At 44.3% G+C, this 27,937-nt stretch overlaps 1 protein-coding gene across 1 annotated transcript in view; it reads right to left on the minus strand.

The window, feature by feature from the left end:
- Positions 1–1,081: 1,081 nt before the first annotated feature.
- GRHL1 (grainyhead like transcription factor 1) overlaps positions 1,082–27,937 on the minus strand; it is a 40,786-nt gene continuing 13,930 nt past the window's right edge. Inside the window, exons 9-16 of the mRNA XM_074922160.1 lie at positions 16,683–16,841; positions 10,538–10,589; positions 8,108–8,247; positions 6,676–6,713; positions 6,494–6,582; positions 4,170–4,255; positions 2,335–2,399; positions 1,082–1,197 (exon numbers count right to left, since the gene is read on the minus strand). Of these exons, the coding sequence (XP_074778261.1) occupies positions 1,083–1,197; positions 2,335–2,399; positions 4,170–4,255; positions 6,494–6,582; positions 6,676–6,713; positions 8,108–8,247; positions 10,538–10,589; positions 16,683–16,841 (744 nt within the window). The 3' untranslated portion in view covers position 1,082. The remainder of the gene's footprint in view (positions 1,198–2,334; positions 2,400–4,169; positions 4,256–6,493; positions 6,583–6,675; positions 6,714–8,107; positions 8,248–10,537; positions 10,590–16,682; positions 16,842–27,937) is intronic.

A 27,937-nucleotide genomic window follows, 5' to 3' on the forward strand; every position in this document is an offset into this window, starting at 1 on the left:
GTAGAAAAAAAAACACCCTCCAGGAGACCTTCTTCCTGACCCTCAGAAGTGAGATTTCAGGGAAATTGCATCTGCTTAGCTTCTCTTGGGACCCAGCTCTCAGACTTGGCCCAAATCACCTCCCAGGGCAGCAGTATGCAGCCATTTCAGGGCTCAAACTGGCAATCCGTAAGAGAAGCCAGGACTGCTGTCACATGGCTGTGCAGGAGAGTTGGTACCTTCTTCCTTCCACGCAGGAAGATCCATGTCGAACAAGCAGGTCGCCTGTGCCTTCTATGAATGTACACGTGTGTGCTCACCTTTGGTGCATGTTAAGGGTTTGTCTGTTTGTTTTAAATAGCTACGTTAAATATCTGTTTTCTCTGTATATGGCATCCTTTTAGATGGGCTTCTTTGCATATATTCATGGTATATGCGAAACACCGTATTTTATATATATTATATATCACTTGTATGTACACATTTACAAACCTTCAAAAATATATTGCACTTATATACAATGTAGCTTCATCTGATGAGAGTTCACACAGTTACTAAGGCGAGTTCTTCATAAGCAAGGCAGTTTTACATTCCCCCCAAATGACACAAGTGATTTCAACAGTCTGCCCTGTTAAAGAGTAAACATTATAAAGACTTTTCTCCAACCTGCACACAATTCCTACTAGTATCAATTAGTAGTTTTGCAGCTCTACCTAGCAGAAAACAGTCCAGTAAAATGGTATTAGCTGAAAACAGGCTCAAACATGGATACTGAATAGATAAATAAGATATCACCACTCTAAAAGGCCACCTTCCAGGAGTTTTCCCCTCCTGTATTTACTAGTGTTTTATACATACTCTCTATTTAATCACCAATCTTTGCTAGCTCATTTCAAGTGCAAATAAGGTCATGAGCATTACAGTGTTCTTTGGAAAGAACAGAAACACAAATGTATTAAGCAAAAACACTGCTCTGCTCCCCAGAACAAGTCAACACCTGGCTTTCTTCTGGAGAAGGCGATTAGTGTTTTGCTCAACATCCTAAATCATGGGAAAATGTTCACTTGAGACCTTAGTTTAAAATCCTCAGAGGATCCATGATCTTAGATCTCAGTGAGAGTGAGCTTGTAAGATCCTCCAACTTCTTCAATCTGCAACTGGAAGGTATCTTCATTAGAATAGTGTTTCACAATGTTATCATCCATGTTGACCAGAATTCTGGAAAAATAAAATAAGTCAGGGAAATATTACGGTTCTAAATGCCAAAGACAGAAAAGGTGCCCTCAAGTCTCAGAGAGCCTGGACTGTCCAGGGGTAACGCAAGAACCCTGCTCACCTATCTCTCACCCACTACTTCTTACAGCAGATCTAGATGTTCTTACCCAAACCTGCCATCAAGGCTTGTAGTTGTGCTTCTAGGATCTGAATGAAAGGGTTAAGTCTTGGCTCCTGGACCAGGAGGGAGGGACATCTCAGAATTGGTTTGTTTGACAGCTACAGGCAATCAGTGCAAAACTCTACAGAGCTCGAAGGGCACAAACAGCCTAACCCTGGCCACTTCATTTTTCATTTGCTGTAGCAGTCAATACCTGTGTGTTTGTGTGCACACATGCGTGTGTGTGCCTGTGTGTGCACACACAAAGCTGTCCTTAACTGGGAAAAAACCCATTGCTATTCTGGTGGGTTAATTCTCCTATGAAAACACAAGCCTTGAAACTACATTCCAAAGGTGATTAAAGGACATATTTATCAAGCCAGAGGGGCTTTGGGGAAGGGGCTAAGACACCAAAGAGAAAAAAAGCAAGAAAATTACTGAGAGATTAAAAGGAAAATCAAAAGCAGACGTGTTCAGGAACTCTATTATTAATGTTACAAAATAAAAGGACTGTGGAGTGTGGTCTTTGTGGGGAATGGGTACTTCATAAGTAAAGTTCTCTTAAATTTAACACACAAAGACAACAGGCTTAGTAATTGTAGCTAACTGTAGACAGACATAGCAAGTAAAGTTAACCACTGGAACAATTTAACATCGGTTGAAGTAGGTTCTTCATCACTGGGAGTCTTTAAACAAACTGAACTACTCTTCCTCTGACATAATCAACTCTGGTTCAAACAATTAAGTCAGAGAGGTCCTGTGACTTGTATTTACCCACGAAGTCAGATTACATATTTCTGCAGGACCCTGCCAGCTGCTCTATGAATGACATTGGAATAGGATTACCACATTGCATGAACACACACATCTGCAATTGCATATGTGCAGTGCATGGAGAAGTTACAGAGCAGATTTACCTACAGTTTTGAAAAAAAAGGAGTTCATATTCTGAGACAGTCAGTGCATAGATACATACTCACCCTTTTTTACATTTTTTGAAGATTTTTCCTATTTTATCAAAAGGAACATCATACTTGTCAGATATCTACAACAAAAGAAAGCAAGCATTGGTGAAGCAAGGAGACTGCTGGCACTGTCTTCCACTTACTATTTTACAAAAAGGAATTAAAAAAAAAGCCCTGCAGATGAAAACAACTGCTCTGCCCTATAAAAGCAATACTGAACCCTGAATTACAGCATAAGCCTACAGATGAGAAACCCTCCTCTGCAGTTTGTCAACTTGTGTGCAAAAAATTTAATCATGTTCTAAACCTGGCCACTGATTTCTCATACAGCAACCTCCTGCCCCCACACCAAAAAGACCACACATTAAAAAAACACCCCACACCCTAGTTCTCATCCTCTCTTGGCTATCTGTTCTCTTAGCATATCAAAAAACATTTTTAAATTGTGTCAAATGGATCAGGTGAAAACTAGTCATCACAGTGGCTGGTGCAGGAAGAAAATAGCAACAAAGACCTCTGCTGCTAAGGACACGAGCTGATCAGAAATGTCCCCTTATCCAGCAGGGTTGACCTCAGTGTGAAACCACAGCCACTAACCATGGCACTTCACCGTACAAACCTCCAGAAAGTGATGAGGTCAGTAACCCAAGCCTGGTTTACTCTGGCAAACTGCTCTATCCACCAACAGCAAGTACCAAACCAATATGCCGTTTCAGGGTGCAAAAGCCCAGGGCGTTTCCTCCAAGCTACAGTTGTGAGCTCTTGATTCCTTGCTTTAAGAAGACCGAGTGAAACAACGAGGGTGCAGCTTCACTTCAGGACCATGGGTTAAGGGAGGACTTCACAGCCTTCAATCCCCCTCCCCATTAGCCCCACCTCCAGCCTGCCTGCACTGGCAAAGCTCCACAGCCTGGAGTGAGCTTCAGGTTACAGAACCACCTCTGGGTCCCAGAGCTAACGGCAAGACCTGGCTGTACAGCCCCAAAGCCTCCACCCTCTGAGCACTGACGAGGCATTAGTCACAGAAAGAGACAGCCAGAAACGTCAGTTTTGAGCTCGTGCCAAACATTACACCATTCCTTGGAGTTAAGTTCTGTATTTCCTTTGCAGCACTGCAGCAGCAGGGGTAGTGGAAGGCTATTTTGGAAGTCAAGTACCAGAGAGCAATTTCATGCCCGCGTGCACAGATATATAAAACCCTTCAAGCACACTCAGAAGCTTGGACTTGGAGCTCTTCATAAACAGGTTATAAAGGGGGAGGGGGGGGGGCCCCAAACAAGGCTTTGAAAGGCCAAATTAAACCCAAGCCACTGAACACATGCTGGAAATCACTCCATCTTCTAATTAAAATACCCTCTCTGATGTGAGGGACATCCACAGTGGGAGTCTGTTGACCATGTTTTGACAAGAGTAGGAAGAGACCTATACAGCTGCTTCTGCAGCTTGGCCAAAGCAGAGCCTGCATAAGAAGCGAGCCTAGAAGGCACTTTCTCCACCAGCACCCATCATTTTGAGACTCTCTCAGGTATCTAGTTATCAAGCTTGACACACCTGGATTTTCAGGAAGGCTGAGAAACACTTCCTTACACCCAGACCCCACAGATGTAAGGTAACATTTAAAGGGGAAGGTTTCTGAAGTCCCTTAATAATGAATTAAAGCTTATTTACATTACTTTCCATGTTATTGAAAGGAATTCAGCCTTCCATTTCTTATCCAGAAAAGCATGGACACAAGCTGTGACTGAGAGCCTAGCTTCTGTGGCTGTCCAAAGCATGAGGACTGGATAGCCAGGCACTACACTTGCTTTTTCTCAAACTGGAGGCAAGGACTATAAATTCTTCTTACTTACCGCTTCCATTAGACCTTTCAGAGACGGTGTCTTTAACATTAGTGCATCAAAGACTTCCTCTGACTCTTTTCGGACATACAGCAACACTGAAAAGCAAATCAGAAAGAGGAATTTACTGCATAATTGCTCCTCAGAAATTATCTCTGTATGATAGTGGCTAAGTACAGAGTAATAACACGTTGAGGATCTTATGAAGAAATACACACATACACTCAATATACATTGGAGATCGCATCAAAACCACACATAGCTGGGCTAGCTCAAAACATACTTTTTGCACACAAATACTGTGTGATCAAACATCTTTATTACCAATATACTTACAAATTTTTCTCTATTTGCTATTTTCTCTATTGTTTGAAAAAAGGTTGTATTTGAAATGCAATGTTCTGGTTTCAGCTGGGATAGAGTTAATTTTCTTTCTAGCAGCTGGTACAGTGCTGTGTTGTGGATTTCATATGGGAATAATGTTGATAACACATCAGTGTTTTAGTTGACTTAGGATAAGCACTACTTAGCAACAAGGACTTCAGTTTCCATGCTCTGTCAGCGAGGAGGTGCACAAGAAGCTGGGAGGGAGCACAGCCAGGACAGCTGACCTCAACTAGCCAAAGGGAGATTCTGTACCACAGGCCGTCATGCCCAGTATATAAACGGGGGGAATAGGCTGGGGGGACTGATCACTGCTTGAGGACTGGTCGGGTATCAGCCAATGGGTTGTTGTGCATCACTTGTTTTTCTTGCTCTCTCTTTTTGTAATCTTCCTTTTCATTACAATTATTGTTGTATTTTATTTGGGTTATTAAACTGTCCTTATCTCAACCACAACAGACAAAGGTAGAGAGCAAAACATAGAGCTTTGAGACTCTTGGGTGTCCATATCTCACAGGTCATCTGCCACAAGACTGCACAATAAAATGACTTTGCAGATGCTACCACAGCAGGTGAAGCCATCCTAGCTATCTCCTGATTTTTAAATAATCTGTCCAGTCCTCTGCTGCTCCTGCGTTGTCTCATCTCTCTTCCTACCCCTTGCCACGTTTCTGTAATACTCGTACCACCCCAACTGACACAATGCAGACTTAGCCTCCTGCTAGGAAGGAAAGAATAAGAAACTTAATTAGGTAAGCACCCCTAACGTTCTCAAACTAGCAGAGAGTCACTCTATGTAACATCAGCCTCATTAAAAACAGCATTAAGGCTGAGGAATAAGCTATGAGATCAAAAAAGCTTGGACTTTAACAGCTTTGCTGTCTTTAATCCATCTTCTAATGACTAGGTATTGCAGCCTGGATTGTTTACAAGGGTTCATCAGCCACACCTCTGACACACCTGCAACACAGAACAATTACTGACATATCTACTTGAACAAGATGAACTCAAGACACCACAGCACCTTGATGGTTTTCCTCTGCTAAAGGCAGGTTTAAAAAAGGAGGACTGTAGATTTAAAGATGAAAACAGCACACACTCAGTTACAGCACAGGTCAGATGATGCACCAGCCAAAGGAGAGAGAATCCCATGGGTCTTGCTGTGTGGCATACAGCAACAACAACAAAAAATAATAAAGAAATCTAATTTCCTTCTGTAAAATCTATCCTTCCTTAGTAATGTATCCAGATTATAGAAGTGCATCCCCATTAAAGTCAGACTTGCTAGACTTAACCTTCGCTGCATGACAAGATTAATCCTCCACTTTTAATCCTTTAAGCTTTGTCGCAGTCCTTCCACACACAACTCATCAGGCAGGTAATCCTCTACACCATCTCCAAAGGGACCTCTCATCTTCCACAGCACCACAGCAATATCCAGTCCCACATCAGATTGCAAAGATTAACAACAGGTTAAAAATAAGCAGATATTCTCTCAGGCTCTCAGCAGTGAACAGCCCATTTTCCAGCACCAGGAAAGATGCAACAGTTTTATGCCCAGAACCAGTTCTTAGTATTCACTGCTTTAAGTCCTAGAGAAGATTTCCAAAGTATTTTGTAGTAGAAGTAGATTACGCGATGAATTCTCTCCCCCAGTCCACCAAGGAGATTGGTGAACTGCTCACCTCCCCTGAGTCTCTTTCCTTACAGGTTCAGAGCCAATTACTGTCCAAGTTGGCAGAAAACCCCAGCAATTCTGACATCGTAAAAGATCTGCAGAGCTGAACTACATCATGATATACAAACTCTTTCTATTACTACTCAGAGCCAGAAAAATCAGGCTAAAGTATACTCCAGAATAAATTAAAACAACTCTTTAATCTCAGATGTATATCTTTATCATGATGGACAAACACTCCAATAATTCAGTCTTTGAAAGAAGAAAACAATACCTCTTTTTGGCTCTTCTATTCTGGCCATCTTATTTGGAGTGGCAATAAAGTCCTCTTCACCGATATAGGCTCCTCTCTTCAGGCTGGAACTGTCATTGACAGGGCAAAAAGTTAGCAGTGGTACAACTACAGGGACTGTCTGAGGGCAAGTCTTCAGGAGGCTGAAGCAGTGCAGCTCTTACCTTTCACCCTCCAGTTCTTCTGAAGCAACAGGAAGGACCTTTAAAAGAGAAAAAAAGGGGAGATTTTTCTTTTGACATACTCAGAAAAACACATGCTGAAGTATCTAGGTAGCGAGAACCTCATGTGGTACTCAGTCCTCAGAAAACACTACAAAGGGCTCTGAATGCTGCAAAACAAAGTTGCATAAGGGCAGACCCATTAGCTGGTGTAACATGGTCCTGCCAGCAATGCGCTCCCCACCCCTTTAAGTGCTATCTGTTAATAGCGACTTTACAATAGCTTTGTTTGCATTAGAGTCACTGGCATGGAACAACGATCCTGCTGCATCCAGCATGAGCAGAGGCCCAAGAGCATCAAGTTAAAGGCGAGGGAACCTCTGAGTCCATGGCAGGAGCTGGAGGGGACAGGCAGATGGCTCACCCACCCAACTCACTCATAAGCACATCAGTGCAGGACATAAAGGGAAAACAAGGCTGTCAAGTGAGGACCCGGCCACGGCTACACTGCTAGAAGATGCTTTGGTCCAAGCAATAAACATTGTCCTTCATTTAATATACAAATAATACTTGCACTTAGGGTTGTGAAAATTTTATCCAAGAACTAGAATTAATTTCCTCTTATCTTTCAAACCTGTATGAAACAATACTTTGGCTCAATCTTCCAAAAGCCAGTAAGCTTTACCTCTTCTCTTTACAAAAAATTAAAGGATCTTATTTCAGAGAGACAGGAACACACAAGAGCTAATCAGCTTTCTATCTGGACTGGCATAGAGTCTTCAGACAGAGCTCAGCACAAGAGCCTTCATAGGAAAACGTGCAGAAGCCTTACATGTACAAGTTTATTCTCCATCCCTGTTAGAAGTTTAGGCAAAGTTCTTAAAAAGTAAGGTTTAGATTCTGTTAGAGCATGCCAGAACTCCCAGCACAGGAAAGTTCAAGATTTTGAAACTTGGTTGCACTCTAATTTTTTCCCTTCCAGCTTCCTGTCAGCTGGGACTTTCCAGGAACGCTGAGGCAGGGCACTCTGGCAGCAGATCACAGAGCTGACACGCTTGCCAGTTCCACAGCAGGCTGGAGGAACCTGAGGCCTACAGAAGCACAACAGAAACCAAATGGATTTTACAAGAGAAAACCAGCCTGCAGTTCATTTAATGAACTCTTGGCTGGAGATGCTTTGGAAACATCATTTCAGGTTCATGGAAATAGGAGCTCATAGGCAAATAATTTATTCATAAAACACCCCCAGTTAACTCTAGCCAATGTGACTAGGAGCAACATCTCTTGCTCACATGAGGCTCAGCCTGTATTTGTTTACAGCATCAGTGCAAATAGTCTGGCATTTCATATGTATGTTCATACACACAGCACCCTAGGCTTTTTGCAACTACATCCCATAGCCTTCCTCACCCCTACACCCAGGAGCTTTACTCACGTGAGCACCACGCTGAAGATTTGCAAAGTGAACATCAGGAATGAAAAGGACTGGCTGAGTGTCGAGATCCATGAAGGGCTTGAAGATGGTGATGTCCGTCCGTTTGTGTGAGGGAAGCATTGGCACTTTGACATCAGAAACTGCAGATACCAAAGATTGGAATAGAGGATAGTGAAGCCACTGATGGGACCATGGCTCTCCTACATCATTTAAGAGGCACATACGCCACTGAACAAGGGTACTGTGTAGTCAGGGTCAAAAGGGAGAAGCTCCTGTGGTACAGGAGTTTCAAACTGGGCTGTCTACCTCTCAGGTAAGGGCCTAGACACTAAGGAAACAGCTCATTTCACATGGGAGTTTGCTCCATCTCTCCAAGTGAGCTGTTTGACTTTGTTCAGATATTAAACTAGGCTGGAGAATGATCTGGCCACTCATCCCAACAGAGGAACACAGGTCTTCCATGTACCAAGCAAATCACCCAAACAGAGGACAAAAGCTAGTCCAAGTCCCCTCCTCTCCCTATCCATCCCCTCAAAAGGTTGTTGGATTTCCAGTACCAGAAGGCAGAAAGACAACAAAGAGCCAACTTGCAACCCACATGGTTCCAGCTGGGAGTCCCTCAAAAAGACAGCACCACAAAAGCACTATCACACTACAGAGGTGGTACAAATACTGTTTCTTGCAAGATGCGACATTTAGAGTTACATTTCAATTCCACACTTTCAAATGTTATGTTTTTGTTCATCTCATTGTTTATGCTGGCCACCTCAAGCTGCCAGACCCCAGTTCATCCCCCATCAGGACCAGCACTGTCTCCCACAGAGCCCTTTGGCCCTCACAATACACCAGCTGATGTGACAAGCCACCAAGTGGACAGACTTCACCCACAAAGACCCTTTTGGGAGACAGTGAAGCAGAAGGTGCCTTAAACTGCACTTCAGACAAGTTCATGTCAAACTGATCCCAGCTGAAGACTTCCACTCATTTTATCAAGTGGAAACTTTCCAATTTCGGGTCAAAACAGCTGAAAGCCAAACACTTCACTTCTCATGTCTTCAGTGGGAAACATACTTTTTTTTTTTAACTTGCAAAACTGATTTTTGTAAAGATTGTTCAATCCTTGTAGAAACTCAGTCCAGACGTAAAGAACTCTTTTCTGCTGTTGATGAGTCCATGTGCACATGGCATTTGTGATCCTGGAGGTGGCAGTTATGGCTTAAAGCAATCAAAAGATTTCCCACACAAGAACTAAACAGCAACAGACTGTACTTTCCAGGAAAATAAAGGTCACATCAGGCTAAGCCCAAGCCTAGGAAATTCACACTGGAAAGCAACTTTTGTGAAATCACAAGATCCTGGAAATCTGTACTGAAACTGCACTTTCCAGACATTACGCAAAGGGCTGCATGCAGCATTCTTCTGGGAGCCGCTGGAGCTACAACATTTATGAAATGCTAACACTGTGCTAAACCTACCTTTCACCATGTACTTTGGGAAAAAAACCAAAAACCCAGCCCTTTCTGCAACTGCCCTTGAGCAAATGGGTTCCCTTGTAGCATAATCTTCTTCTGAAGCTGCTCCAGCAGCCTGTACCTGCTGTGTCAGGAAAATCCTGCCCAGCAAGCCATGAGGTGCTCGCTTGTTGAACCAGTTGGACTGTTAATACAAGCACACTGAGCAGAGCCAGGGAGAGCACACACCTGTCCTGTGCAGAGGAAGAACAGGGAGATACATTTTCCTCTAAGCAGCTCTGCTGGTGGATAACTAGTCATCCAAATACAGGATCTGTTGCAGTCATCTGCAGCAGTTAAATGGAAGATGCTCAGCCAGAAGAAGCTCCACAGCCTTTATATACTACAAGTGCTTCCTTCACAACGTTTTTCACTCCCTTCACAACTTCTATCGAAATTATTTACTACAGACCACTTTGCTCCAGGAGTGAGCATAAGTTCGGGAGGCTGGAGCCTCAGTCCCAAGGCTACCACCACCTTGCTGCACAATTATAAACACATTTTTAACATATTAAAGCTTAAGTTTAGGATCAAGCTGGAAACGCTTGGAACAGTTCCAGTACTTGTTGCCACACAAAGCTGAAGGGGCTCCAGCAGTGCCAAGAAATCACACACTCATCCTGTCATTCTACCTGCTAAAGACTATACCTGATTGAAAACATAGCAGGACCCTGTCTTGGACAGGAAGAATTAGGTAGAAGTGAAGTCTTAAGTGACTTCGTTACGTTGCAAAACACAATTAGTGGCTCCATAAACAATTGCTTAAAACAAACACTATTCCACAGAGGATAAAAATTGACTTAGGACAGTTCCATTGCACAAGTTATTTGTAACCAAAATGAGATCCAATATTTAAAATACTGATGGAATAATATCTACTTACAGGCATTCAACTGAGAGCTGGGGTCACTGCATTTGCCTTTTCTTTTGCTTTGCTTTCGTTCTTCATCCCTGATCTTCCTCTCTGCTCCCTGCCAGACAAGAGATTAAGGGAAAGGGGAAGAGAGAGGGAGAAAGTATTTTTAGTTTTCTGGGTTTTTTCAGCTGCAGAGGCAGGAACACCGATTCTTCCAGAGCTGTGTTTGTGGAGGTCAGTTCCACAGTACCTGAACTGAAGGTTTGCCAGTGTGCCAACTTTCAAGTCAGATGGGGATATGACAAGATACCCACAGCTATAGAAACTGTACCAAGTGTGAGATAAAATATATCTAAGGTGTTTAAAACAATAAAAATCTGCAAGTTCCCTCAGTTTAAGAGTTCGCTAACTCATCATTAAATCCTGATCTATAAAAATCGAGCCACACTTGGACCACAAAGTACAAGATACCTTCCTCCACACTGCACAAGGGTCCAGCAGCAGTTATACCAGCCTTCATTGATCTCAATCTGAACACATGCATAATTTAAAGTAGGCATTACTTCTCTTTTTATTAAGGCTAGGCTATGGGGGAATCCACAGATACTTAGCCAGGTTCTTGCCATGGCTCCCGGCCCTCCAAACCAAGCAGCAGTGGGAAGAGAACTATATTTTCTGCAAGGTTCAGACATGTATGACAGAGAGAAAACGAAGTAAGGAGGTTTGTGTTGGAATCATGTCCATTCCTCCAGCTCTGCCCAGACCTTCCACATGACTGTGGGTTAAGGCAGGGATGTCACATTGCCAGTCACATAAGGCAATAAGCCCACGGTAGATACACAACAGTCAGTCCTGGTGCTACCACCAGACCACTGCCCCAGCTGGTATACACAAGTTCTACCTGTCTCCCAACATCCTCCTGCAAAACAGGGTAAGAAGTAACAGTTATCTGGCCACAGGATGCTATTGTTTCTTATTCCTACCCATGAAAAGCTGCCAAAACACAGCCACATCCTTGCACGGTGCTGGAGGAAGACTAGATTAGTTACAGCAAACAAGATGTCAAAAAGCATGTGGCGATGGGGTGTGGAAACTGTGCCTAACACACAGCACAGAAGACTCCCAACCTCATGGTAAATCAATACCCTATGGGTGACAGGATGCCTGTGCCTGCTAGGTAGCAGTGGGCATGTCTGCACTAGCAATAAAAATGAAAGCCTATATATTTGATGTGTATTAACATATATCACCTTCTCTCCCATCTAACAGCAGGGACACAAGCAACTTCAGGCAGCTGCTGTGAAAGAGAGGAAAAATTACTAATGAAGACACAGCCATTGCCAGCTTTGCTTGACCCCGTAAAGCTGATACAGCCCACAACATTTAAGACATCCCACCTAAACCTCAGCACATCTAGACCCACGTCCCTCTGCAACTTCCCTTACCAGAACAGTTGCAACATCTCAGCTTGACAGCAGAAATATCATATTTGGCTCCAGCCCTGTCTTCTACCTTTCACATGGAAATAATAAAGTCCTGCTACTCAAACACTGTGCTACAGAGAACAGCTTCCTCCTAGAGAATGGGTTAATCCATCAAGAGCACACATTTTGAGAAAACCTCTGCTCTCCCATACCTACAGCCAGATTTCCACTTGAAAGCCAACTACAGCAGCCCAGATAAACACATCTCAAATCCCACATAAAAAAAGAAAGTTGTGTCTTCATAACAGGCTTTTCTACCTTACTAGCAGATCTCAGTAACAACCAGGACCAGACACTTTTGAAGAAAAGACACTGGGAATCCTGTACTCCACAATTAGGGTATAAGTAAGCTTACAAGAAAGAGGTTTTCCCAACTTCATCACCTAGAGAACAGCCTACAGTCTGAAAAGCAGTATTTCATACTCTTATCTATGTGTTAAAAGTTGTGGGTTAGGTTTTTTTGTTGGTCTTTTTTTTTTTCTTGTTGTTCTTTCCCTCGAGGTCTCGAGTTGGGTAATGGATTCTTGGGCTGAGAAATGGAAGCAGCATTTTAGGGAGAGCTGCCATCCCCACCTCCTGCAGAGAAATGTGATGTATTTGATAAGCAGCAGAGATGCAGGGAGAGGATGGGCCATCGAGTCACAACATGCTGGGATCCTTCATGACACCACATGACTGCCTGTTTCCGCACACGGGCTGCATCAAGTCGATGTGTTTCAGAGACAGAAGACTGCTCCTCATCCCCTCTCTGCACACCCTCTGGTGCTGGATGCAGCTCTGGCACACAGCCCATGAGCTGTTTGAGCTCTTCTTCTGCCCTGTGGCCCCAGCAGCTCAGCTGCTGGACAAAAAACTGGACAGAAGCCGGTAGGGTGCACTTGCAGCCTAGAAAGCCATTTGTGTCCTGGGTTGCATCCAAAGAAGCATGACCAGCAGGTTGAGGGAGGTGATTCTGCCCCTCTACTCCACTCTGGTGAGACCCCACCTGGAGTACTGCATCCAGCTCTGGGATCCACAGTACAAAACAGGCATGGACCTGTTGGAGTGGGTCCCGAGGAGGCCATGAAGATGATCAGGGGGCTGAAGCACTCCCCCTATGAGGACAGGCTGAGAGAGTTGGGGTTGTTCAGCCTGGAGAATGTGCCAGAGAAATCTTATTGTGGTTTTTCAGTATATAAAAGGGCCTTATGAGAAAGATGAAGAGAGACTCTTTACCAGGGCCTGTAGTGACAGGACAAGGGTCAACCGTTTTAAACTGAAAGAGGGTAGGTTTAGGTTGGGCATAATGAAGATTTTTTGTTTTTTTTTTTTACGATGCGTGTTGCGAAACACTGCAACAGGTTGCCCAGAGAGGTTGTGGATGCCCTGTCCCTGGAAGTGTTCAAGGCCAGGTTGGATGGGGCTTTGAGCAACCTGATCTGGTGGAACGTGTCCCTGCCCATGGCAGAGGGATTAGAACTAGATGATCTTCAATGTTACTTCCCACCCAAACCATTCTGTGATGATGCAACAGAAGGAACAGTCTCAGTGTTGCTGCCCATCCACATGATTGCTGCCTCCAGCTGCCCTGCACCATCTCTCTCCTTCCAACAGCACCTCACTTGGTTGTTCCTACCATCCCAGGAAAACCTTCCCCACAGCACTGCCTATCACTGCAAGGGTAACAGCAGGTTCCAGAGGACAGCACTAGCTACAGCCTGTGAAATCTTTTATTTTATCTTCCCCATGTGCATGCTTAGTTGAGACACCATTTACAGCAGAGAAGGTCCTCTTCCTCTGGGACACGTCACCCCCATACCCACACAGCCCAAATATTGCTGGGCTTGTGCTGTAACATGCCACAGGATGACAGCATTACACCCATGCTATTTTACTCAGGTCTTGAAACCACATAGTATTAGATAAAAACCAAAAGCCCTGGGCACCTGTGGACCTCTTTCCACAGAGAAAGCACAAAGGGGTAGACAGAAACACATGAAGAAACCTGGTCTCAGTGGCAGCAGCCAAAAACTAGAAAGAGATATCAACAGCTTCCCCTTTCACCCCAAGCATGGGAATCCTCCTCCTTCACTCCTTTCTCATGCAAAGGCCACCACACAACATTAACTAAATTGTTGGACCTTCTGTAGGGTATCTATTGATTCGTACACACAAAAAAAAAGACAGCAGAGGACTATCATGCCAGTGTCTGGGTTCAAAGTCAGTTCAGGTGTGCAATGCAAGCACAGCCTTAACAAAGGAATAGAGTGGACCTACACAGAGCTGTTGCTGTTAGGTGGCCACAGCATCATCATTTTGTGCTTTTTTTTGCCAACAGACCTCCACACTACAGATTTAGTCCTCCATGAGGTAAACACAAATAACAGCACTTCTGCAGGTAAGAGTGGCCACATGAGGCCAAACACATTAAGGACTGCAATACATGTGGATACTGTAGTAATAATGGTCCTGTAAACATTCAAGACCAGCTGATTGATTACCTAAGATTCAAAGCATGGCAGAAAATGGATGCTCCTTCTGAAATGCCAATGCTCTTAGAGAAGGCCTGGAGGAGGTGGCCAGCATTAGGGTCTACAGGTCAGTAGCTGCAGCTGTAAGGACACAGGTCTGCTCACAGCAGCACTTGCCCAGTGCCTCACACAAGTGACTGAGCACACAGTTTGATTCAATGTGGTGACAAGCAGTATTCAGCTTGTTGGCCTCTGTCCCCAGCTCTCATTGCCAGACCCAGTCCAGATCTGAAAGGCAGCAAACTTCAACACCATTTCTATAAATCATCAGAATCATCAGGCAGCAACCTCACACTGGCTGCATGTTCACAGAACAAACATCAGTCAGATTAAATACAGAAAAGTAATCTTTTCTCCTTCCCTCCCTCCTCTTTTAACTTTTGCAAAGTATCTGGAGGAATAAAGCAAGAGCAAAGGTCAAAATCCTAAAGAAAAATAAAAGATACACTGGCATTACTGTACTAATAGATTTGTTGAAATTTATGGTACAGACTCAAATGGTTTCCTTTAAGCTACGTACTGACTACATGTCTGCCTTTTTATTAACCAATCTGTCTTATTAGCAGTGGCACAAGCCTGTCAGTAATTTTAGCATGTTATCAGTAATTGACTGGACAACTTATGAGTAAAAGATCTCCCTATTCCCTGCAGCAAGTCTATACTTACTGGTGTTGCAGAGAATACATGCTGATAACACACAGGACTCCCAGATAACAAAAGAGCTTTAGATGACACACTTGCCTCGGTCTCATTTTAAAGGAGGAAAAAGAAGAAAAAAGGCCTGAAGAAAGCCCATGAGACCCAAGCCTCTCAAGCTTACTGGCAAGTCTTTATGATAGCTCTGGAGAGCATTTGTTAACTCCCTGGTAAATTCTTAGCAGAAATCATCACAACAGAAGCCATCTCAAGAGGCACTTCAAGGAAGATGGCTAAGTAGTTTTACACTGTCAGGCAGCTACAGGCAGCTTCTCCCAACCATTCAAGAAAGCAAAGGGGCCTATTTAAAAGGATATAGATGGACAATAAAACGTGGTAGGATGAGTCAATGGGATGCTACAACAGAGGCAGACTGCAGAGGGCTCCATATAGTTTGGAAGGTAAGTGGTGGCAGAGCAATGGTGCACGAGATGAATCTTTGCAGCAGTGTCCCGGGAAATGACAAGGCAAGACCGCACAGCACGCAGGCAGTGCAAAGACAGCACAGGAGTGGGGGCCACAAACCCATCTCAGACCTGCAGCTGCACAGAGAGGTATTTGAAATAGCACTCACAAAGAGTCTGTGCTATGAAGATGGAGTCCGGATGCAAAGAATGAGAGGCCCTAAGCAAGGAGGTTGCAAGCAAAATAGAAAGTCAGTGTGGTTCACAGCAATCAAAAGAAGATCTGGGGAAGTCCAGGCAGCATTTATCCCAGCCTAGAAAGATCTCAGTCACTCTGGAAATAGCAACATCGCACATTACTTGCTTTGGTCCTTCGAAAGACTGTTCAGGCAGTAACAGGTTACAAAGATTGGGAAACACCCTTTCTTCACAAACACAGTTAAGCTTTTACGACTGCTTTCAGCTCAGATCCTGCTATGTTTCTTTCACAGCTTCTGGTGAACAGTGGCTTTGGGAAAGGTATTAATTCTCTGTGTGGTAAATGAATCAGGCAAAGCAGTCAGTCAAATTACAGCATCCATCCAGCTTGTAAACAGGCTTCGTTATACTTCTTTGTACTGCATGAGATACAGCAAACAGCAACATTTTCTATTCACAAGATGTGCAAGTTGTTGTTTGGGGTGCTTTTACAACAAATGCAGTGAGAACACACAAACACATTTAAAAGGACCAACACAACACAGCTTGGGCAAAAAGACAACCCCTCACTTGCTCCCATCAATTGCAATGATTTCTCCTACCGATGGCACTCTGTGGGACTTTCCAGGGTCTGGAGTACTGACAGCCAGTCTTCTGCCACTGACTGACCTTTCTCCAAAGTCAATGTCTAGGAACACTTCTCTGTGCTCCAGTATTTTGAGAGCAGCAAATTTATCTGAGGTCATCATAACATCTATGAGCCAAGTAGAAGGGCTTGAAAGTTTTTCCTTGCAAAGGCTGAACACAGACAGGAATTCTCAGTGAGCCAAAAATAGTAAATGGTACAATTAGAAAAGCTGCTAAACTTTGGAACAGCCCTTCCCAAAGGGTCACTGGCACATTGACCCAACCTCACCTTGTCGCAGAAGACTTTAATCTGGCAGTAGGCTCTGTGGACAGGTTTGTTACTCCTATTATTGTAGCTGTAAGTGTCGATCTGAAGATTCAGAGGCAGGCCTTTAACTCCCTTCTGAGAGGAGAAATCCGTGCTGAGGCAGTTCACAGAAATGAAAACCTGCAGAAGAGGAAAGCAGCATCCATCAATAGTGACACATATACTCTTGGTTGGCTGCTGAGCAAATAACTACTCAGTGAGTGCCAAGGTCTAAATGCTGGTCCTTGCCACTACAAGCAGGACCTTCTTTATACTGAAAGATCAAGCAAAATCCTCAAGAAGCAGTACAACATTCTTAATTCTTTAAGCCGTTACAGGGGACAAAGCCACTTTGTCCAGAATGGATTTCAACACACTCTCCAAACGTTATGAAGACTCCACCCATCCTTCCCAGATATTTCCACCCAAGAGATTTCAAATGCCATCACTGAACTTTTAGCAACAGCAATCCTCCTACATCCAATCCTCACTGCCCAGTGTTTTACCATCTTGGTAAGAACACAACCATACTTTGAAAAATTTATGTTACTTTGGGAAAGTTAGAACAAATCTTTCCATGAGTTTTACATAAGCTGCTGGGATCACAGCTTATGCTTGAAACTACTTGGGGATTTTTTGTTGTTGATTTCTTGCAAATTATATTAAAAACTTTAAAAAAAATATTAGGCAACATCTTTAAACATAGCAATAATGCCATTATTTCAGTGAAAGAGTTTCTGTGCTTTACACTTAAAAAGATAATCACTATTTTGAATATTCCCCCGTAAGACCTACAATACCCTGTTAATATTCAGATCAAAAGGGAAAGAACAATATTTTCATTATTCTAATAGAAAAACTGAATTATGGGGAAAAGGAATTAAGAGTGATTTTAAACATATCTGATTTCATTTTCATAATTGCCTAGAAAACCCCAAACCCACGCACAACCAGAAAACAAGCCTAATGCTGCTTAACAGAAGGAAGAAATATCCTTGCGTGGATATGAACAGACAGGCCAGAGTACTTTTTATCCAGAATGTGGGTTTGCTGAGTGCCAGGCTTTTCTCCAGACACAATCCTCATTATTGGCATCTCTCAGAAGAAGCTGCAACGATTAATTGCCATGAGTTTACAAGCTACCTAGACCTGCAATGGCTCCTCTCCTCTCTGCCTGAAGAATAAAGGCTAGGAACCCACTGCTTTAAAAAATAACCAAAGCCTTGGGAGCCAGAAGCACCTTGAGAGAGATTTCACAGGAGTACCATCCCACTACCTGATGGCTTCCTTATTGTGCTACTACCACGAAGTAGTACATTTGACACTCTCTGCAGTGAGTTAGTGCCACCTCCTGGAGCCATCCCGTTGTTGCAAAGTCTCAAGGTAGGTTTTGAGTATCATATGGGTTTGGGTTGGATTTGCGGTTTTGCAAAGTGCTTATCATGGGCTTCTTCGCTCAGGTTCTGCAACATCCTTTATTAGTTTTAACAAAAGAGGGGAAATGGAAATGTAGTAACTATCACCAACTTCCCCGCCCCCCCCCATATAACACAGTAGTATAAAAAGCCGGGGGGGTGGTGGTGGTGGTGGTGCAGAGAATAGTATAGATAAGTGTCAGAGCAGGCAGGCAACTGCCAGCACAGCAGCTCAGCAAACAGTCCCCATCCCTTCCCTGGTGCATATACACCGCTGCTGAGTCCCGCTTGTGCAAAGGGACATTGAAACGTGTGGATCAACATCTAACTCATGCCAGCAGCACCCCATTCCCAGCCACCCCAACCTGCACTACTTGTTCTGCGGTGGCCCAAGACAGGACAACTCACAGGGACAGCAGCACGGAAGGTGAGCCAGTGCTCAGTGCCTGCTTGCCTTCCAGGCTCTACCTCAGCATCCCAAACCTGTGGTTGTTCCAAGACAACTTTTTTCAAAAGCATTAAATACATCCCAAATCACAGCCAGGAAAATTATTTTAAAATAAGTTCTTTTCAGTCTTCCCCAGACTAACCCAAATGATGGCTTTGCCAGCTTTTATCCACCCCCCCCTTCCCTTTTTGCTACCTTCAGCTTTACAAGGGCATTTTGCTTGCAGCGCTGGCACACCCCAGGGGGAAGCTTCAAGGAGTCTGAAGAGTTGCTTTCACTCACTTTGGAGGTAGGTAATCAGATGTATGCACAGCCTGAATAATTGTATTCCCTGAGCTGAGGTTTTGTTTTTTAAAAAGAGCCTCAACTCTGGTGTTTGCATATTTTTACATATTAAATTTTAATTTTAAATGTATTTATCCATACTGAATATTCACACACAACTCTCATGTCTGTATGAAGAAATGACTGCATTCTTCAAGAAAATATGCCTGAGCAGCTATTTCACACCAATTTATGTGAAATCCCTTGTTTGAGTTTCACACAGCTGGACACCAGTGGACTAAACGTGCAGCATCAGCCACCAGTTCCCTAGCAAGCGATGTCACTTCCTTACCAGATAATTCAGGGATACATTTTCAGTTTTCATGGCTTACCAGCCACCCAAAACCTACACAGCACACTGGGCTAAAGGTAGAAGCATTGGTCTCAGCACAACAGACACATGCTACAGCAGCAGAGCTGCATGGGTATCCCATGGGAATTTGGGATTGCCTGTCAGATGACAAAGATTATCCTCCTACTTTAGAGTCTCCTCATTTGATTAACTTTGGCTTTAGCAGTTGACTTCATTTTCATACCATTTAAGTCTTCAGGACTCTGGGCAGAAGATGACAACTAAAACCTAATCACCTTGGAAGCCACAGAGAGGCAGTCTGTCTTCTGTTCGTACAAAGCCATTTCAGTTCAAAAGGATCATCTACTTCTCCCTACCCATTCTGTATCGCCTACTTTCGAGCAACTTCAGGGTTGCCTCAAGTTCCACAAAAATGGAGTTTTAGCAAACAGCATTTCCAGTTTGGGCTAAAAGAGTTTCAAGCCAGGTGCTTTCTGTGATTTGACTTAGGTTTGAAAAGAAACACAAGGCCAAGTGACTGTGCCAGCTACATCCCCACCCCAAAATTGCCAGAAGAAAGAAAAACATAACCGCAGAAGTTGCTCTGCGTCTTCAGCCTGCTGAGCAAGATTCCTTTTCCTGTGTCCAACCTATTTTTCTAAGAGCAGTTCCGCATTCTCAGCTATATTAAGATTTGTTGTTACTTTTAAAAAAAATTTTCATCTCACCTCCCAAGATTCAACATAAAGACAGCACTTAAAAATAGAGCATTATCAAGCCAGAGCACTTACAAACACAAGTCAAGCCCTCAAGAGTTACAGATATTTGCTTTAGAACTGAGATTTCTAAAAGAATTATAATCTATTCTCAAGTTATTTTGCTTGCTTGTCAGTTAAGACTTTAGTCTATATTTGAATCATATGTCCATGTTTCTCTCTCCAACCAAAGGCTTTATTTTCTTTTTCTGTCTTGTTGATTTCTTCATGCTTTTTTTATTATTAACAAAAGCTGAGATTCTCATCAAGACAAATGACTCTACAACAGTGAAGTTTAGAGGTAAAACACCAAAGGGCATGAAACCTGTGAGCTGGTATGAGCTGTTAAGCTCCCCCCTCATCTGGTGACCTATACCCCAACATGCTACAAACCCTCCTCCACCCAGCACCAGGTTGGGTTTCCTGCAGCCTCTGGGGCAGACGAGCAGCAACCCAACCACACAGAGCAGAAGACCGAACGCAGGATTAAAGCGCCTCCTCTGGGATCACGCTGGAAGTAAGCGTGGGAAGAAGCCAGACCTCATGTCTTCCCAGTCTGCTTCAACCACCTGACCACTCACATCCCTCCTCATCTAACTTGGGAGAAGCACACCATGCCTACGTTCAAATCTACGAGAAACAATCTTCCATTTTAATAGTGCAGAAAAAAAAATTATCTGGCAGCTCTGCTGTGTGCCCTCAAGGAAGGGCAGCAGAGACAGCCAAGTTCTTTCCACACAGCACCTTTTTCTAACAAGATCTGCCTTTCAAACAAACCAGGAAAAACAGGCATAATTAAAGGGCAATCAAAGCACTGCAGGAACCTCGCTGTCAGCGAGATGAAAGATGCCTTTTTTAAATGAAGGCTTGCATACCCAGATCTCTTCTCGGTTTATCTTGGATGCTGTGCTCTTTTGTCACACAAAAAGCACCAGCAATTTTGATTAGTCCAAAGGCTACATATGCAGCAGCTTAGATGAAATGTCACCTTGTACAGCCTCTTCTGACTCACTGCAAAGCAAGGTTGAAAAGGAACGATATGTAGGTACACATCAACAATGTCTGGGTTTTCCACAGGTAATGGCACCACAGGCATTACGGTGCCACAGACAACTCAGATGGGTACTATCACACTGTAAGCTACGGCCAGTCCCCAGCTAACACAGACACGGATAAGACTGTAATGCCCACATAACAGATCTCCCCGTTGTGCAAAATCTTGTACATCCTTCTGGATAAGACCCTACACAGGCAGAATTGGGACTATTCCCATCTGATCACCTTGCTCCACATGGCTTTCATTTCAGTAAGAGACCGGTAAATCGAATTTACTGCCTCCTGTTTATGCTCCATAATATTTTTGTACCCAGAGGATGAAGACATCACTCAGTAATCCAAGTCCATTGGGTATTTATTCCTCTATTGAGAATTCTGATAAAACTTTAGCTCTTTTCTAGCACTAGTAGACAAAAACCTTCCATTTTAATGTTATATTCAACTTAAAGTTGTCAGAATGCTTTTGATTTTGGATTACTGTGTTTGTACAGAATACAGAGTTTGGAGCCTACAACACAACAACAAGGGACAGGTTAAATTGCAATGAGCTTCTTTCCAGGGAATGCAGATGGATGCTGTTTTTCTTGACCTTGGCTAAATAATTCTAGTGTTCTGTCCAAGACACAGTAGGCAAAGGGATTCCACTGTGTTCTGGGACCATTTTCCCCAACACAAAGGCAGTGTCTTGCATGTGGTCTGATCACCACACATACTACTCAAAGAACAGCCTGAGGCTGTGCATGGCCCTTGCACAACAGGACCCACTGGACCTATATAGCATCTTGTTTTGCTCTCCCTTGGAGCATCAAGGCCATTCCTGTGGTCTCTGGCCAGGGAGAGCAGCAGTAACTGCACAGCTGAGTTGATTTACCTGTTATTTTCACTTTTTGCAGGACAAAGGGTCACAGAAACCCTCAACAAAAATAAAACCCTCAGCCCTCAAAAATTCCCTCACATGAAGAGGAGCCTTTGAGGCTACAATAGCAGATTAAAAACCAGAGGAACAAAATAAAGGATCCATCAGACCTAAATAAAAGGACTTGGGTATGGACCAGAAGACACGAACCAACTCCCTCCTCCTCTACCTGCACAGACTCCCTTGGAGAACCAAGACGTGCCACCATCCAGCACTAGGGAGCAGAAAGCTACATAGCTATCGCCAACACCAGGACACAGCTGCTCCCCACCCCAGCCGACAGCAGGAATTCTGGGAATGTCAATGCAAAGCTCGGCAGCCACCAGGTTGCTTGGTCTCCCACAGATGAATGTGCAATTCAGGGGTATGCAGCCATGTGGTCACAGCACTCCTTGCTGACTAGCTGAAGGAGCAGCCCTAGGCCCGAATTCCACAAACAACTCATTTATCAGCCCTCCACTAAAGAAAAACTACCCGGAAGCTCAAAGGTTGTTATTTAAGTGCTGATGGCTGAAAGCATGTGATTTCTCTAAAGGCTCAGACAAATATAAACATAAGAGGGAAAAAATGAAGGGTCTTTTCTAAAGATTTGTCCAGGTGGATGCGTACAAGATAGGTCTTAATGTGCTTCATCTGTGCTGTGACCTGGCTGGATGCAAATCACCTCCAGCCCAAAAGCCTTATAAATGACACCAGCACAACTCCAAGCCCTTCTGAGAGGCAGAACTGTCAGCCTGAGCAGCATGCTGTGCCAACGTAGCTATGTGGCTTCCAGGATTGGTGCTGGGTCATGGCCAGGCAGCTTAGAGTGCAGGCAGGGCAAGCACAGGTCTGCCTGCACACATCCATGAAGGCATGTCCTAAGAAAGCAGTGCTGGGAAGACTGTTCTGTCTTTAAAAGAAGAAAAAAAGCTTGGTACAGATCACCTGAGAGGTGGCTAATCCTACTGCTCTCACATGTGTTTCTTCACCTCCCACATGCACCACAGGTTTTGCATCAGCAGGAGGTGAGCCAGGAAAGAGATAAAATTGGGCAACTCATGCACCTGTGGGCTCCCCAGCCACCTCCTGCCTTTGGGATCGGACGCTCCAAATAAGGCTTGTCTGGCAGACCTGCGATAGGGCCGCATCCGTTCCAGCTCCACTCAGCCAGACCCAGCACTCTCCTGCTCACAGCCCAGGGAAGTTAGTTTGCATTCAAACCTACCAAGCCCAATTTGGGTGACTGACACAAAACACACTGCGGGTCCTACACCATGCCAAGGAATGCAGAGTGGGAAATGTAACCCAGCCCCAGATAGGAGAACATCCTTCTAGCAAGTTCACTCCATCAACAACAACAAAAAAAGAATGGTAATGAAAGGAAAATATACGTTCCTGCTCACAAAGAGCAACGTTGATCCTTATTCCAACCTGTTCTGAGGCAAGGAAATGCCGGAACGTCTCTGCTCGCAACACGTGGGAAACCCAGGGATAGAGGTTCCCAGTCCTACTGATGCTTCCTCCCACCCCACGCTCTGATAAGATAAAGGTGTGGGGCCAGGTGTCAACTTTTGTTGGGTTGGTTGAAAAGAAAGTAAAAACAGCAGTTGGCAAAAAAATTGGTTAAAAAACCAAAATAAACCAAAAAAACTAAGCCCCCCAAAACCTACAAACAAACAAAACAACCCACCTACCAAATAACCTCAACAAAACCCCCAAAACAATCAAGAAAAAAACCGGAACAACAAATAAAAATCCCTAACGCAAAACTGAAAGAATTGTCTACAAAGGCACAAAAATGGCTGAGAAGGAAGTTTTGCCATCAAGTATGAAAGCAATGGAGAAAAGGCTAAAAGTCATGTCCCACTTTTCTCTATAGAAGAGCTAATTTCAGGAAGATTTCTCTTCCAGCTTTAGGAAACACATTGTGAGCTCCATAGTTGATTGGAAGACCAGACAGATGGTGGAGATTGGGACACCAAGTTCTGAAGAAAAACTGCGAGCTGAGAAATTGCTTATAATTTGCAATGCTTAAAATCAAGGTCAACACATGCTTATTTTTAAGAAAATCCAGGACAGAGTAGGGAGAGGTCTGCATTAAGAGGCAGGTAGGCAATACTTGCTATGATTTTCCTATGTCACTGCTCCAAAGGCTGTGTGTACTTGTGCCTCAAAGTACTTGTGGTCTGCAGCCTTGGCTTCAAACCAATCTCTTTCCTTCAAGTATGTTTGACTCATCACATTTCATAGTTTCATTTCCAACTAGCCAAACCTGTACCTCCTCAATGCTGCTGAAGATGGCAACACCTTCTTTAATGAGGCATATGACTGCTGTTTCATTACAAAGGCATCCATATAAGTGCATGCAATATTCATCAATCAAAAAAGCTGAAATTCTTCCTACAGTGAACATCAAGCAAGGATTATGCTAGAATAAACTCTTAAAATAAATCAGTGGTGTACACCCCAACCTACTTCAAGTTGTATCAAGAGATCTACCCTCTCCAAAAACTGAGCTCATCTGAAAAAAAAAATCCTGCCCAAGAACTACAATCAACACACATGAGGATCTGCCAGAAGACCACCCTCGTTGCCTAAATTGCTATTTCAAATTAGCCTCAAATTACTTTAACACAGGGCCATTCCACTACTCTTGGAAAAAACAAAACACCCACAAACAAACAAAAAAAACCCCACCAAACCAAACCAACCCCCAAAACATTAATTGTTCATTGAGGGTGTCACAAGATAGCACAGCACCTTCACTTTAGTGGCAAGACAGCAAAAAGTTCTACCACAATATTCTCCAGCTCTAAATGCTCCCGTTACACCCTCACCATGATGTATCCCTTTTTAGCAGAAAGGGTCTTTTCACACAGAGCATCTGGCTTACAATGCTTTTTTTTTTTTTTTTTTTTTTTTTTGAGGGAAGGAGTAGGAGGACAATAGAACCCTTAATGTTCAGTGACATCATTTTTGGCTCCTGTCCCACCATCCAGCCTAAAGCAAACCAGACAGACCTCCACGGAGGCCCTTCTTTGGGAGCTGCTGGAAGCAATGCTACATTTCAGAAGTGACCCCTTGGCAAGCGTGGAAGGGGTACCCCAGCACAGCAGGGTCCTTGCACTGTTAGGACTACAAAGAGGTTCTTGCCATCACCAAGCAGACAACAACTTGCCCTGCTCCACCAGTCAGGAGCTCAGACAAGATTTGAGCAAAGCTGGATCCAGCAAAGCCAGTTAACCTTGGGGAAACTGACCTGTCCAGATTGTTCAACTGCCACTGACCTGAGAGCAGGTTGTGTCCCCAGGCCAGAGTTAAGGGACAGAGAATTTGCTTCACAGCCTAACGGGTAACACAGCAGAGGTAACAGAACCAAGGCCAACATGAAGAGTAGCAGGAAACACTTAAAGTGTGCATTTAACCATGCACATAGCAGCAATTTTCATTTCGACCTCTAATGGGCACCAACCAAGTGAGGGAGAACTGGGCATGCTGTACAGATCTGGGAAGAGATGGTTCCCTGCCTCATCATGACCTGAACCTATAAACGCTTCTCCTGACTGACACATGGAAGCAAAAAAGGGCTGCAAGGATAGGATTTCTCTTCCCTACTTTTAAAAATCCCCCTGATTTTGAAGATGGATGAGCCTGCTCAGTCAATGAGGAAGGGCAGACACCTCCAAAGAAAGCTCCATCCCAGCTTTAGACACCTTGTCTCTAATGAACTCATAGAGGCAAAAGATGACAAGCTTGCGTTCAGACATCTAAAAGCTGTTCACAGGAGAAGAACCCCACCTCCGCTGTCTGCCCAACACGGCAGACATCCAGGACAGGGTGGGAAACTGTTTGAAGTCTCCACAAGCCTCAGGGTAGCTCCAGCATTACTTGTTGCGTGCAAGTGAGTATCAGGTACACATCTTTGTCAGACTCATCAGACCAAGATTCTGCTCAACGAGGATGGCTCCTGACTGAGTAGCTGTGCTGGCTTTCCTAAATATCCAATTCAACAACTCACCAGTTTATCAACTAACTTCCTAGTTCACCACCTCCCCCTTTCTTCTCACAAAGCCTCTTCATCCAATTCCTCTCCTCCCCTGATCCTGATCTGTCAGGTGGCGGGGTCAGACCCCACCTCTAACACAGACACACCTGGAAGCCCACCAGAATCATTGCTTCCCCACTCCGTTGTGTCTCCTGTCAATCTTTCTACCCTGTTCTTGCCCCCCTTCCAAGGAGTACCCTTCGGGGCAGTCTGTCTTTTCCTCTCCATCCTTGTCCCCCTTCATTGTGTCAGAGCAAGGAGGCTTTGGATCCTGGGTCCTTTTCCAGCTTGAAAACGCTCAGAATACTTAAGCCACCACTATTTCAGAGTGGCCACTTCTAACAGCTCCTGTGATATCCCAAAGCAACAGAAGAGGGCAGAGAGGAGCTGCCAGAAAGAAGCACACAGCATTTGCTCCGAAAACAATGGAAACTGTCTGGTCCCAGAAGTGGGAATCGCCCGTCATGCATGAAATACTCCTGGTTTCTACACACATGGGCTCACGAACAGCACAGCGACGCAGACACCCGTGTGACAACCCCATCCACGCAGAGCCAGACATGCCTGCTGCATCCAGCATCCAAAGCCCTGGCATTGCCCTCAGCTCTCCCAGCACAACACAATGGGAAATACTGGTTGCTGAGGGCATCTCAAACATCCTTTCCATCCCCCAACTCGGCAGCTGCAAAATCCACACTTCCTTTGCTGCAGAGTGAGCACGAGTCATATCACCTGAAAACAGTCTTTCTTCACCGGAAAGCTGTATTTTACAAAATGTCTGAAGTGCCCCAAGGGGACCGGCAAATCACACTCTCATGCAGGCAACACCCTCATGCAGGGACAAAGCGACAGAGGCCCAATATTCCCGTACATCCCCACGGCGAGGGCTAGCACGGGAAGGGCAAGTACCTGGTTCCAGAGCTGCTGGGGGCAACTTCTTGTGAGAATATGCTATTTCTCTCTTAAATCCAACACACCCAGAGCCCTTGGTGCCTAAATGAGTAATTACATCAGAAACTCCAGACACAGAGCCTCAACACCTCCCATCTGACACCACTGCACAGGATCAAATCATACCCACAGCAAACTGAGAGCAAGAGGGAAATGGAAGAAGCAACAACCCCAGAAGAATCACCTGGCTCTGGTCCAGGTAACGCCAGGGCTCAGGAAGCAAATTCCTAATAATCAAGGCTTGCTGGCTAGTTAAACATGCCATCTATGCAGCGCTGCTGCTGTTATTAAATGTTTACACTGTATTTATTACTGTGGAGGACTTTCTGTAGCATCAGAAACTCAGCTCTCTCTATTCCCTGCTCTTTTCATGTACTTCAAGACTGGGGGGTGTGGGGTGTGGAGAAAAAAAGAAAAAGAAAATAAAAAGAGAGAGAGTGCGAGAGAGCATGCAAGGTAAATGAACCATGCAATAAAAATTGTTGAAATTGGCTCAGGCATCTCCTGATAAGATCACAGGAGTTGAGAAAGAACTGCAGCTCTACTGGTGAGAAATCCAACCATTGACAAAATGCATCCACTCAGGGAAAAAAAAGTAAAGTTAAACAGACACTCAAACACAAAGAGCACATGCTGGAGATGCCAGTTCTTTGAACACTGAAGTCCAGAGTACTTTTTTCTTAATATGATTCTGGTTCCAGGAGCCAAGGCTTGCACTCTTGGTATTAGCAGTCCCCTCTGTATGTTCATACAAACCAGTACTCAAAGTATATGGATCTCACACACTAATTCTCTGAATCTGGAAGCAAATTCGCCTCCACAGCTACAAAACAAGTCTGGCTCACACCTCCCACCACCACCTCATCCCATGTAGTTCAGCCCTGAGCTGCAATACCACCATGAGGGTCACTAGACCTTTTCAAGCTGCTATTGGCAATTTCTCCATAGACTGAAACTACTCATTCAGGGGTCTGTAGAGTACCTGGGCAATAACCACCTGCTTTGTAGTGCTGGGCTCTGTCACCTGATGGGAAGGGATGGATTTCCCTGGGG

Source organism: Athene noctua, chromosome 1, assembly GCF_965140245.1.
Source record: "Athene noctua chromosome 1, bAthNoc1.hap1.1, whole genome shotgun sequence".
In the NCBI taxonomy this organism is placed as follows: Eukaryota; Metazoa; Chordata; class Aves; order Strigiformes; family Strigidae; genus Athene; species Athene noctua.